Source organism: Ranitomeya imitator, chromosome 2 (genome assembly GCF_032444005.1).
Source record: "Ranitomeya imitator isolate aRanImi1 chromosome 2, aRanImi1.pri, whole genome shotgun sequence".
In the NCBI taxonomy this organism is placed as follows: Eukaryota; Metazoa; Chordata; class Amphibia; order Anura; family Dendrobatidae; genus Ranitomeya; species Ranitomeya imitator.
In genome coordinates this window covers 347,195,754-347,210,356 of record NC_091283.1, presented here as the reverse complement: position 1 = coordinate 347,210,356, position 14,603 = coordinate 347,195,754, and the positions used below count along the sequence as shown (strand labels likewise).

The 14,603-nt window shown below is 41.6% G+C and overlaps 1 protein-coding gene across 1 annotated transcript in view; it reads left to right on the top strand.

Annotated features, from left to right (window-relative positions):
* Window positions 1-10,644, top strand: part of LOC138663731 (zinc finger protein 271-like) — a 71,247-nt gene extending 60,603 nt beyond the window's left edge. The window contains exons 11-13 of the mRNA XM_069750052.1: window positions 9,212-9,314; window positions 9,757-9,809; window positions 9,946-10,644. Coding sequence (XP_069606153.1) covers window positions 9,212-9,314; window positions 9,757-9,809; window positions 9,946-10,494 — 705 coding nt within the window. The 3' untranslated portion in view covers window positions 10,495-10,644. The remainder of the gene's footprint in view (window positions 1-9,211; window positions 9,315-9,756; window positions 9,810-9,945) is intronic.
* The last annotated feature ends 3,959 nt before the right edge of the window (window positions 10,645-14,603 follow it).

Genomic DNA, 14,603 nt, shown 5'->3' with positions numbered 1-14,603 from the left:
TGTTAACTTGTTTTGTTTGAACTCTATGTTCCTGACCCAGCTTCGCATTTTGATCCTATGCATGAACAATAATCATTATAATAAATTTGGACGGTTCTCACTTGATTACTCTGTAAGCCACTCAAGGAGGAAGTGCGGGGTGTCTTTTTATTTTGCTCAAGGCTTGCGGTCCAGTGAGAGAGTGAGGCCCTCTCTCTCCGTTAGGTCCAGTCATGGGATTCTTGTGTGGCCGGGTGTTTGTTCAATAAAGAAGTCGCAGGCATTTCGGATTCTTCAGTGCTCTCATGTTTGTTAGGACAGTAACAATTAGTTACTTTTACATATGCAGTATTTAGTGTTTTATTCTGCATAATATTTAGTTAAATCCATTAGTAGATTTTAAAAGAAAGAAAATAGTGGTAATACAGTTTTGGCTACTTTGTATACAACCATGCTACCCTAGTACCCTTCTTTGCTTTTTGCTAATTTGAGGGAGGATGTGAGACATACACATACCACGTAATAGCACTGACCATTCGGTGGCTTTATGATTCTCTGCTGAGCATTTTCCTAAAAGGGGGTAGTAAAAGGTAAATTGAAACAAATTAGGATGCTGAATTAAGTATCAGAACTTCTCTGCCTGTTAAAGGGAACCTGTCACCATGAAAATGAAGTCCAAACTGCTGGCATCATGTTACAGAGCAGGTGGAGCTGAGCAGATCCATATATATAACATTCAGTATAATTTGTGTTTTCATACTTTAAACCTCTGCTTGTTCTAGGATTTTCAGTACAGTGGATGGTCTTATCAGTGATGGACAACTATCTCTGTATGCACAATTAAGTCACGGATTGGACAACACACTGGACTTAAAATCCCAGAAACAGCAGAGGTTTAATGATGAAAGTACAAATTATACAGAGTTTTTTCATATATATATATATATATATATATATATATATATATATATATATATATATATATATATATATATATATATATATAAACTTATGGCTGAAAGTGTTGGCACCCTTGAAATTGTTCCAGGAAATTAAGTATTTCTCCCAGAAAATTACTGCAATTACACATGTTTTGTTATACCCATTTATTTCCTTTGTGTGTATTAGTACAACACAAAAAACAGAGGAAAAAAAGGCTTATTGGACTTAATTTCGCACAAAACCTAAAAAATAGGCTGGACAAAATTGTTAGCACCGTGCCAAAATTGTTGGTAAACAACTTTGTTTCAAGCATGTGATGCTCATTCAAACTCACCTGTGACAAGTAACAGGTGTGGGCAATAGGAAAATCACACCTGAAACCAGATAAAAAGGGGAGAAGTAGATTCAATATTTGCATTATGTGTCTGTGTGTGCCACACTAAGCACAGAGAACAGAAAAAGGAGAAGAGAGCTATCTGAGGACTTGAGAACCAAAATTGTTGAGCAATTTCAACAATCTCAAGGTTACAAGTCCATCTCCAGAGATGTTCCTATGGCCATGGTGTGCAACATAACCAAGACGTTTACAACTCATGGCACTGTAGCTGTACCTGGACATGGGCGGCAGAGAAAAAATGGTGAAAGGTTGCAATGCAGGTTAGCCCGGATATTGGTAAGCAGTCCTAGTCAAGTTCCAAAAAAATTCAAGCTTTCCTGCAGACTCAGGGTGCATCAGTGTCAGAACGAACTATCTGACATTTGAATGAAACAAAACGCTATAGCAGGAGACCCGTGAGGACCCTACTGCGGACACAGTGATATAAAAAAGATAGATTACAGATTGCCAAAATGTACGTGATAAGGCAAAATCGATTTGGAAAGGCATGTTGTAGACAGATGAGACCAAGATGGATCTTTTTGGTAAAGCACATAATTCTGTTTACCCAAAATGGAATGACGCCTATGAAGAAAAGAGCACAGTACCTACAGTCAAATATGGTGGAGGTTTCATTGCTCTAGCGATAGAGCCTATTATCTTTAAAATTAGACAGGACCTTCTGATGGAGGGTATTATAATTTCTAGAACTGATAAAGTAGGTTTATATGCCGACAACCTGGTACTCTTCCTAAATGAATTAGATCAATCCCTCCTGAGCGTAATTGACCTCATTAACTGTTTTGGAAAATTATCAGTTCTCAAAATTAATTGGGACAAATCTGTGGTTATGCCACTTATAGATAATATAGCTGAGCCTGTGGCTTTTTAATTAGTAATAGAAGTAGTACAGTAGTAGTTTAGCAGTAGTACAGCAATTTAAATACCTAGGTATTATAATTAACCGAAGCCCAATTATGGACCTTACTGATAATATATACCCCCTACGTGATATGATGAAGAAACAGTTTGAAAACTGGTCTCAACTTCCCCTATCTGTGGCGGGCAGAATTAACTTACCGTAATCAAAATGATATTTCTTCCAAAATGTTTGTATGTGTTGGAACATTCATCATTTAAAATCCACAAAGGGATTTTTAAGAAAATGCATAGTATGATGGCGACATTTATATGGGGTTCATCAAGGCCCAAAGTATGGGATCCCTGCAGAGACCCAAAAATGAGGGTGGCTACGCAGTCCCTGACCTATTTTTGTATTATTTAGCTGGCCAGATTTGTTCTTTGAAGTACTGGATAAGTAGTGACAAGCTCACTAATCTTTTGGGTGGAAATACACCATGGGCAATATTAGAAGGGTCCTACAGACCACCACAAGGTTTATTGTTTGCACACAGCTTAGCGATGCAGGTGTGGCGAGAGAGTAAATGTATCTTAAAATTTGCAGACCAAGTAGGAGAGACTCAGATATGGGATAATCCCGAATTTCCACACCTCAAAAATCTACAGGACCCAATTTTCTGGAAGCAATACGGAATAACAACACTTAATCAGATTTTTGAAAATTAGATTTTATTATCAATTGAACAAACTAATATAAAGTTTGTGATCCCTCATAGGGATTTTTACAGATACTTGCAAATGAGACATGCCATAACGCACCAGTTTCCATATATTGCGAATATCGAGCTATCCATTAATAGGAGTGTTAACAACTCAAGCACCCACGGATATAATATCCTCCCTATATACCTTTCTACTAAACTCCAGAATTGCTTCTACTCATCTTGCTGTAGAGAATAAATGGCGGCAATTAATTCCATCTATCACTGATGATCAATGGAATGATGCCCTAGTGGCGCATACGATGGTGTCGCCAGCCGCAAATAATAAATTAATTCAACGATATATCCTACATCAATATTACCTGACTCCAATCAGACTACATAGATTTGGCAGACTAGCGTCAGATGAATGCCATAGGTGTGGAGAACCAGGAGCCGACTTCTGACATCTTATTTGGAATTGTAGTATAATATGAAGATACTGGAGTGAAGTGATAACTACATTAGAACGGATAATTTGGATACCTATTGAGTGTCTCCCAGAGATATGTATCTTGGGTATTGTGGATGAAGAACTGTGGTTGCACTATGACAGAATATTTCTTCGGGAGGTTCTATTTATTGCTAGGAAATCAATACCACTGAGGTGGATGGGGAGAAGCCTCCCACTATCAACCAGTGCAAAAAATTAGTTAATAATATAATACCATATGAGAATATATTATATAGAAATAGAGCATGTCACCAGAAGTTCCACAGGATTTTGGAGAGATGGTGTGACTCACCCTTAACGCATTTATCCCCTAATGCCATGACTTTGTCAATCTCACTTTACGAGTAGTGATGAGCGAGTATACTCATTGCACGTGTTTTCCCGAGCACGCTCGGGTGGTCTCCGAGTATTTATGAGCGCTCGGAGATTTAGTTTTCATCACCGCAGCTGGATGATTTACGGCTTCTGGCCAGCCTGAGTACATGTGGGGGTTGCCTGGTTGCTAGGGAATCCCCACATGTACTCAGTCTGTCTAGCAGCCATAAATTATGCAGCTGAGTCAACAAAAACTAAATCTCCAAACACTAACATATACTCGGAGACCTCCCGAGCGTGCTCGGGAAAACCCGAGCAACGAGTATACTCGCTCATCACTAGTTACGAGCCCTTATGTGTGTTCCTTCAAACATATGGACTGTGATACATGCTATGCGTAGGCTAAAAGAGTGTACTTCTGATACGGCCCGAATTGGTACATGTTCTGAATTTTGATAAGAAACCAGCTATTTTAGTTGAAAGTGCAATGCTTCATAGTGGAACTTGTCCTAATACACTGTGCTCCAATCTGTTTGCTTTTCTTTTTGTTCACTCTATTATTGAGAGTGTGATGCTATGTTCATGTTAGTGTATTGAATGGATAAAGGTAAATGTTTGAATCATTCTGACCTTATACTATGACATTATATGTTTGTAACTTTTATCCTGTGGAATCTTTAAAAAAAAAAAAGCGTTTAAAAAATATATATATGGTGGAGGTTCAAAGATATTTCGGGTTCTTTAGCTGCCACTAGCACTAGCTACCTTGACTGTGTGCGAGGCATCCTGAAATCTTAAGATTACCAAAGGATTTTGGGTTGCAATGTATTGCCCAGTGTCTGAAAGTGGGGTTGCGTCCTAGGTCATGGATCTTCCAGCAGGACAATGACCCCAAGCACACTTCAAAAAGCACCCAGAAATGGATGGAAACAAAGGGCTGGAGCAGGGCCGTATTTGCCACTAGGCACTCGAGGGCACGTGCCTAGGGCGGCGCGATGCGGGGGGGCAGCACCTGAGCAGGTTTTTTTTATTTATTTTTTATTATACAGTCCGGTCTGGCGTGGTCACCTTAAGACAGCACAACCCCCCCCAGTTGCTGCTTATGCCTCCGTGCTGGCACAGCCCCCATCGAAGACGTGACTGTCTGTCTGTCTCATACCTCACCTGCTCCAGCGGTGCCAGCTGGTCTGCTCTGTGTGAGCGGTCACATGGTGCCGCCTCATTAAGGTGATGAATATGCATGCATATTCATCACCTTAAATGAGCGTTACCACCTGACCTGACCGCGGCGCTTACACAGGACAAGGAGGACGGTGCTGCGCAGGGACAGAGCGAGGTGGAGGAATTTCCGAGGATTCCGTTCTTCTGCTGCACGGTGTATGAGGTGACTCAGGTGACCGTGAGTATGATGACAGACAGGGAGGACGGGGGGAGCCGGGGAGGATGTAGGAGGTCCGCGGTGGACGGGGAGCCATGATACAGGATGGGACTGGGAGCGTCGGGGAGCCGGCGATGAGCCACGCATACAGCCAGCCAGGCCCAGGACGGGAGATGAGCCACGCATACGGCGGCGGGGGGGAGATGAGCCACGCATACAGCGGCGGGGGGGGGAGATGAGCCACACATACGGCGGTGGGGGGGGAGATGAGCCACGCATATGGCGGCGGGGGGGGGGAGATGAGCCACGCATACGGCAGGGGGGAAGATGGAAGATGAGCCAGTGCCTGAGCCAGCCATGCATGGGAGGGGGAGATGAGCCACGCATACAAGGGGGGGATGGAAGATGAGCCAGTGCCTGAGCCAGCCATGCATGGGAGGGGGAGATGAGCCACGCATACAGGGGGGGATGGAAGATGAGCCACGCATACAGGGGGGGATGGAAGATGAGCCAGTGCCTGAGCCAGCCATGCATGGGAGGGGGAGATGAGCCACGCATACAGGGGGGGATGGGAGATGAGCCAGTGCCTGAGCCAGCCATGCATGGGAGGGGCAGATGGAGCACTGTGTGGCCATTATACAGTATGGAGCATCATGTGTGGCCATTATACAGTATGGAGCATCATGTGTGGCCATTATAAAGTATGGAGCATCATGTGCGGCCATTATACAGTATTGAGCATCATGTGTGGCAATTATACAGTATTGAGCATCATGTGTGGCCATTATACAGTATGGAGCATCATGTGTGGCAATTATACAGTATGGAGCATCATGTGGGGTCATTTTACAGTATGGAGCATCATGTGTGGCCATTATACAGTATTGAGCATCATGTGCGGTCATTATACAGTATGGAGCATCATGTGTGGCCAATGGCCATTATACAGAATGGAGCATCATGTGTGGCCATTATACAGTATGGAGCATCATGTGTGGCAATTATACAGTATGGAGCATCATGTGGGGTCATTATACAGTATGGAGCATCATGTGTGGCCATTATACAGTATGGAGCATCATGTGTGGCAATTATACAGTATGGAGCATCATGTGGGGTCATTATACAGTATGGAGCATCATGTGTGGCCATTATACAGTATGGAGCATCATGTGTGGCAATTATACAGTATGGAGCATCATGTGGGGTCATTATACAGTATGGAGCATCATGTGTGGCCATTATACAGTATGGAGCATTGTGTGGCCATATTTTTTTTGGTTATAATTATTGTATATGAAACAGTGTGATCAGCAGTGCTAAATGGGTGTGGTTGGGACTTGGATATAGGTGTGACTAGTTGGGAAATGGGTGTGGTCAGAGGCGTGGCCTAAAAGTTGCACTACGTGCACCGCAACCTTTATGCCTCTTTCCCTTCAAGAGTTGGGAGGTATGGTACCACATTTGCCAGATCACAGCAAGTGCCGCAAATCCCATAGGGAATGAATGAAGCCAAACGCAGTGTTTCTGTAAGTGATCCGTTACGCGGCAGATGCGAAAAAACTGTCCGATCTGCTGCAAAAGGCTATTTTCACAACAGCGATTCTTGCCAAAGCCACTGCCGATAGTGTCATACTCACCAATGGGGGATCAGCGTTAAAAGTGCCTAGGGCAGCAGAAACTCTAAATACGGCCCTGGGCTGGAGAGTTCTGAAGTGACCAGCAATGAATCCTGATCTAAACCCCATTGAACACCAGTGGAGAGATTTTAAAATTGCTGCTAGGAGAAGGCATCCTTCACATATGGGAGACCTGCAGCAGTTTATTATTATTTATCATTATAGCGCCATTTATTCCATGTCGCTTTACATGTGAAAAGGGGTATACATAATAAAAAACAAGTGCTCTAATCTTAATCCCTTAACCCCCGGAGCTCTTTTCGGTTTTGCGTTTTCATTTTTCGCTCCCCTCCTTCCCAAAACCATAACTTTTTTTATTTTTCCGTCAATATGGCCATGTGAGGGCTTATGTTTTGCAAGACGAGTTAAACTTTTGAACGACACTATTGGTTTTACCATGTCGTGTACTAGAAAAAAATTCCAAGTGCAGTGAAATTGCAAAAAAAGTGCAATCCCACACTTGTTTTTTGCTAGGTTCACTACAGTAGATGCTAAAACTGACCTGCAATTATGATTACTCAGCTCATTACGAGTTCGTAGACACTAATCATGTCTAGGTTCTTTTTTATCTGAGTGGTGAAAAAAATTCCAAACTTTGTTAAAAACAAAAAGTAAAAAAATAAAAATTGCTCAATATTCCGATACCCTAGCGTCTCCATTCTTTGTGATCTTGGGTCAGGTGATGTCTTATCTTTTGTGTGCCTAGCTGACGTTTTTAATACCACTTTGGTGCAGATACATTATTTTGATCGCCTGTTATTGCATTTTAATGCGACCACAAAAACGTAATTTTGGCGTTTTCAATTTGTTATCACTATGTTGTGTAGCGATCAGGTTAATACTTTTTTTATTGATGGATCGGGGGATTCTGAACCTTGGCGATACCAAATACCGTATGTGTATGTTTTATTTTTTTTATTATTGTTTTATTTTGAATGATTTGAACTTTAATATTTTTTTTATTTTTTTTTACTTTGGCAATGCTTCAATAGCCTCCATGGGAGGCTAGGAGCTGCCATAACTCTGTTGCCTCTGCTACATAAAGGCGATGCTCAGATCGCCTCTACGTAGGAGAATTACAGCATTGATATGAGTGCCGACCACAGGGTGGCGGTCACGGCAATCTGGCATCAACAACCATAGAGGAGACCTCTGGTTGTCATGCGGACATGCCGATGACCCCCGATCACATGATGAGGGTCAGCAGTGCGCGCATTTCCGGCTAGATGGACAGAAGCGCTTGTCTAATGCCGCTGTCAGAGTTTGACAGTGGCATTTAACTAGTTAATAGATATGTTAATAGTTAATAGATACTAGTTAATAGAGATGTGCCCGCATCTATTGCGGGCACATCTCAGCTGTTCAGAACAGCTGATATGTCCGGGCTTTCATGCGGGCTCACCACTGGAGCCCACATCAAAGCGGGGGTTCTGCCATCGGATGTATTATTCCGTACGATGGCAGAAAGGAGTTAAACAATACAAGTCGCGACTGGTACATTAGGAGAGAGGACCCTGCCCGCAAGTGCTCACAATCTACAAGGGATGGGTGAGGATACAGAAGGTGAGGGCAGAACTGGTCATTCAGCGGTTTGGTGGATAGGTGGATACAAAAGAAGAGTGATCCAAAATTTGTGTAAGAAGCTTATTGATGGCTATTGGAAGCAATTGATTGCAGTTATTTATTCCAAAGGGTATGCAAACAATTATTAAGTTGAGGGTGCCAACAATTTTGTCCAGCCATTTGGGGGGGTTTTGTGTGAAACTGTCCAATTTGCCTTTTTTTTTTTCTTTTTTTGTGTTGTTTCAAAACACACAAGGGAAATAAACATGTACGAGTAATTGTAACAAAACGTGTAATTGTAATTATTTTCGGGAATAAATACTTCATGAGTCTACTTAACTCCCTTTTCCATATCATATCTTGGCTGCAGATTCGACTGCATTTTCATGGTAACAGGTTATCTTTAAATTGTGATATGTCATAGTTGCCTTTGTCAGTTGATTTGGAAGTCTAATATAAACTTTTATATAAAAATTATCTTAAAAACCCAATAATATAATTTCAAAGCAAGGTAATTCAAAAATAATAAAAATGAGTTTATTCTTAGGAGATGACTGTGCTTGGAGCCAAGAAGAACAAGTATTTTCAGATTTTAAAGCAAGTGATCAAGGAATCACACATGATACTAGTGAAGATCACGCCATTATCCCTTTTGAAAACTCAGCCTTTCACAGCAAAGATCTATCACCTGATCCTTTTCAACTGGTCCAATCTTCATCACAGACTGTGAAGCAAAATCAAAGAGTTCATACAGGAATTAAGACATATTCAAGTTCAGAATATGGAAAATGCTTCAACCATAAATCTGATCTTGTGACACATCAGCGAACTCATATTGTGGAGAAACCATATTCATGTCCAGAATGTAGGAAATGTTTTAAGAGGAAAGCAAATATGGTGGAGCATCAAAGAATTCACACAGGGGAGAAGCCTTTTTCATGTTCCGTATGTGGGAAATGTTTTAGCCAGAAATCAGTTCTTTTTAGACATCACAGACTTCATACAGGTGAGAATTGAAACAATTTTCATATTCACAATGTAGTAAATAGTTTAAACAGAATGCCGTTTTAGTGGCACAAAGAAGAGCCATGGAGGAGAATCCATACTCACGTTCTGAATGTTGTAGTTTTGTAAGCAACATTTAAAAAAAAAAAAGAATATTGGTAAGCCAGTCTTGTACTCAGTCTAAAGCAATTACTTTTTTTTACATGACCATACTAACCTTCTCTGCTCTGTGTTAAAGTGCGACTGTCTGGGGCTGTGAAAATCACACAACATGTAGCAGTACTGATCTATATGTGATTTTTATGGTTCTGTACTGAGCAATTTACTAGAAAGTTGAAACTAAATTAAACAGAAAAGTCAAAATATTTTACACTTATTTAAAAATATGAATATAATTTCAAAGTAGTTAAATTAATAAATAATCAAATTGGGTTTATTTTCAGCAGATAACAATTCTTGGAGCCAAGAAGGACATCAAATATCTTCAGATTTCAAGGTAGGTGATCATGGAATCACACATGACACAAGAGCATGCCATTATGCCATTATCCTGTGTATATACTCAGCCATTCAAATCAAAGGTCTAACATCTGATCCTTTTTTAATTGGCCCTATCTTCTGATTTGTTGCAGATTGTAAAGAAAAAGCAAAGAGCTCAAACAGGAATTAAGCCATATTCAACTTCAGAATGTGGGAAATGTGTCAACCATGAATCTGATGTTACCCATCAGCAAATTCACACAGAGGAGAAACCATATATATGTACAGAATGTGGAAAATGCTTCAACCATGAATCAAATCTTGTTAGACATCAACGAATTCACACAGCGGAGAAGCCATATTCATGTTCAGAATGTGGGAAAAGTTTTAATCGGAAATCATATCTTATTGAGCATCTAAGAATTCACACAGGGGAGAAGCCTTTTTCATGCTCAGTATGTGCAAAATGTTTTAGCCAGAAGTCAGTTCTTTTTAGACATCACATACTTCACACAGGTGAGAAACCATTTTCATGTTCACAATGTAGTAAGTCTTTTAAACGGAAAGCAGATTTAGTGGCACATCAAAGAGTTCACACAGGGGAGAAACCATTTTCATGCTCAGAATGTGGGAAATGTTTTACCAGGAAATCACATGTTGCAATACACCAGAGAGTTCACACAGGGGAGAAGCCATATTAATGTTTTAAGTGTGAGAAATCTTGTTCTGAAAAGTCAGATCAGACATCAGAAGAGTCACAGAGGCAAGAAGCCTTTTTTATGTAGAAAATGTGGACATTGGTTCAATAACAACTCAAATCTAATAGCACAGCAAAGATCTCACAGTGTAAAACACAATGCAAGAAATGTTTTATCCATAAATCACTTCTTAGACATCAAAGAGCTCGGCTATAATTAGTGTATACATGGGTTGTGCTCCTTTTTTTACTTGGCAATCTCACATTTATGCTCTCCATCCAAATTTACAATGTTAAAAAAAAATTGGTAGTTTTTTTTAATGCCCTGGAACGGAACGATTGAAAGCAAAGAAACATTATAATTGTTTTAGTCTTTATTGGACATCTAATGTAGACATTCTGTAGATTTGTAGTATGACCAACACATTGTAATTACCAAATGTGAGCCATCCAAGGTTTCTCTTTGGTTAGAGTTTTCTACAAAGGAACTTGGTGGCAAAAATCTCCCTATCGTTTAAGCCTTTTCCGAAACATTTCCCACCCTAAACTAATAAAGTATTTAACTTTAACAAATTTTTAATTTGTTCTGGAATGATGATACTTCTTCACTATTTGTTTTACATGTGTGTGTGTGTCCTATTTATTACAAGTAGCTACAAACATTTTCATTGGCTTCATTTTCACTTCATTTTTTTATAATCATTGTCATGTAATAAAGTTTTCTGACGTTTTCTAGCTGGTTGAAGAGCTCTATTTACTTAATGTTCTGAAAAATTTCTTGCGGCGCCACTCTTTGACATTTCGATTTTTTTGGCCAATAGAGCTGCACGAGGACTTTTTTTGGTGGGGTAAGCAGACTTTTATTGTTACCACGTTAGGGTAGTGTGACAGGTTCACTAGCAATGTAAGTGAGAGGAGGTATGTATCACGAAGACTGCTATCTTCCGTGATGTGAAAATCCAGAAGTTTCTCTCCAGTATATTATGTGCTGAGATGGGTTAGTCAGGCATGGTAGGGTTGGGCTTTTTGTGAGTAGGTGTAAGAGATGGGCCAGACACCTACTCACTATATCTCCACCTAAAGCAGGGCCGGACTGGCCATCGGGCACTTCTGGCAAATGCCAGAAGGGCCAGTGCCAGTAGTGGGCTGCTCGATCCCTGCACGCTCTGCCACTGGGCCAACTCCCCCCACCAGCGCCGACTCACCATCCCCGCCAGCGCCGCCGCATTCAACTATACCGGCATCTATGACACCGATGCAGTTGTATGCAATGATGGAGCAGCGTGGGGCATGAGGAGAGGTGAGGATTGTATGTTTTTTTAAATATATCAATGAGTGATAACTGGATTGTGGGGCTATTGGAGGGGCGTTACATTACATTCTATGGGGGGCTGTATTACATTCTATGGGGGTTGTATTATATTCTATGGGGGGCTGTATTATATTCTATGGGGGGCTGTATTACATTCTATAGTGGGCTGTATTGCATTCTATGGGGGGCTGTATTTTATTCTATGGGGGGCTGTAGTACATTCTATGAGGGAGGATTGCATCATACTATTTTATGGGACTACATTATATTCTATGGGGAGGTAGGCTGTATTATATTCTATATTAAATGTATTCTATGTATTAAATTTATTATATTCTATGAGGGGTGATTGCATCATACTCTATGAGGGGGCTACATTATATTCTATGGGGAGCTGCATTATACTATACTAGATGGTGGCCCGATTCTAACGCATTGGGTATTCTAGAATATGCATGTTCACGTGGTATATAGCACAGCCCACATAGTATATTGCCCAGCCACGTAGTATATTGCCCAGCGACGTAGTATATTGCCCAGTTACGTAGTATATTGCCTAGTGACGTAGTGTATTGCGCAGCCACATAGTATATTGCTCAGTTACATAGTATATTGTCTAGTGACGTAGTATATTGCGCAGCCACGTAGTATATTGCCCAGTGACGTAGTATATTGCCCAGTGACGTAGAATACAGCACAGAGCCACGTAGTATATTGCCCAGCCACGGTTGTCACAGGTTAAAAAATAAACATATACCCACCTTTCCGAGGGCCCCTTGTAGTCCACGGCAGCTTCCAGTCCCAGGGTTGGTATGAGCGCAGGACCTGTGATGACGTTATGGTCACATGACCGTGAAGTCATGGCAGGTCCTTCTCGCGCAGGCGCGCAGGGCCTGTGATGACATAGCAGTCACATGACCGTGACATCATGGCAGGTCCTTCTCCCATACCATCTTTGCCACAGGAACCTGCAACGGAAGATGGCGGCCGGCGTGAGCGACTACGGAGGGTGAGTATAGCAGGTTTTTTTTATTATTATTGTTAACATTACATTTTTTACTATTGATGCCGCATAGGCAGCGTCAATAGTAAAAACTTGGGGACACACAGGGTTAATAGCGGCGGTAACGGAGTGCGTTACCCGCGGCATAACGCGGTCCATTACCGCTGGCATTAACCCTGTGTTAGCAGTGACCGGAGGGGAGTATGCGGGCGACAGGCACTGACTGCGGGGAGTAAGGAGCTGCCATTTTCTTCCGGACTGTGCCCGTCGCTGATTGGTCGCGGTAGCCACGACAGGCAGCTGGCGAGACCAATCAGCGAATGAATAACCGTGACAGAAGGACAGACAGACGGAGGTGACCCTTAGACAATTATATAGTAGATGAGGAGGGCTGCATTGTATTCTATGGAGGGGCTACATTGCATTCTATGGGGGGCTGCATTATACTCTATGAGGGGGCTACCATATATTATATATGCAGAGGCTGCATAATACTGTATGAGGGGGCTGCATTATATCCTCTAAGGGTTACATTATACTCGGGGCTACAATATATTCTGTGGGGTGGCTGCATTATACTCTGGGGTGGCATTATTATACTATATGTGGGCTGCATTATACTGTATCGAGGACTATGGAGAATACATTATACTATATGAAGATCTATGGGGTGTATTATACTATGGGAAGTGAATTGTACTACATGGATGACTATGGCGGTGCATTATACTATATGGAGCACTGTGAGGAGTGTATTATACTATATGGAGGACTGAGCAGTGTATTTTAATATATGGAGGACTATGAGGAGTGTATTATACTATGTGGAGGACTGAGGAGTGTATTATACTTTATGGAGAACTGAGGAGTGTATTATACTATATGGAGCACTGTGAGGAGTGTATTATACTACATGGAGGACTGAGCAGTGTATTTTAATATATGGAGGACTATGAGGAGTGTATTATACTATATGGAGGACTGAGGAGTGTATTATACTATATGGAGGACTGAAGAGTGTATTGTACTATATGGAGGACTGAAGAGTGTATTATACTATATGTAGGACTGTGGTGCACATTATAATATATGGAGGACTATGGGGTGTATTATACTAATCAAGCAAAATGCTGCCTATTCATCGAGTGATTGGATTGTTTATGTGGGAACAGAAATCCTTGTTCTCAGCAGCACATCGCCGGTGTAAACTGTAGTTGTGCTGCTGATAACATGATACTGTATGGGGACAGATTGATCTAATTGTGATTGGTCTGTTCCCTTCATTCTTTCTCAGTTGGTGTAAAGAGGCTGGGAAACAAGCGAATTACTTCAGTATTGTCGATCACACTCGTTTAGTGGCCTGAGATCAGCGCATGTAAATACAACAGAAATGCTTCGCAGGGAGACCAGGCAAGGATGATGACAGTTGTAGATAGCACCCGGCGCCTGGGAATAGCGCTAACTCTACTGCTTTTTCCAGCTGCCAAAGCATTTAATTCTGGTATGTGTAATGATTTTTAGGGTTGATGTCAGCTGCGTAATGTCAGCTGCTATCAATCCCTGGTGTAAGTAATGGAGAGATGTCTATCAGACACCCCCACTACTAGCCCAGACCTGGAGAGACCCAGCGACTCTGAAGAGTGGTGACGGTAGTAACAATACCACTCTTCACAGTCACCAAGGTCAGCGCAAGTCCCGAATATCTAAAGAGTGGTGACGTTACTGATGTCACCACTCTTCAGAGTCACCGGGTGTCGTGCTGCGCAGCGGAACCAAAAGTGGCTGTAGGCAAAGTTCA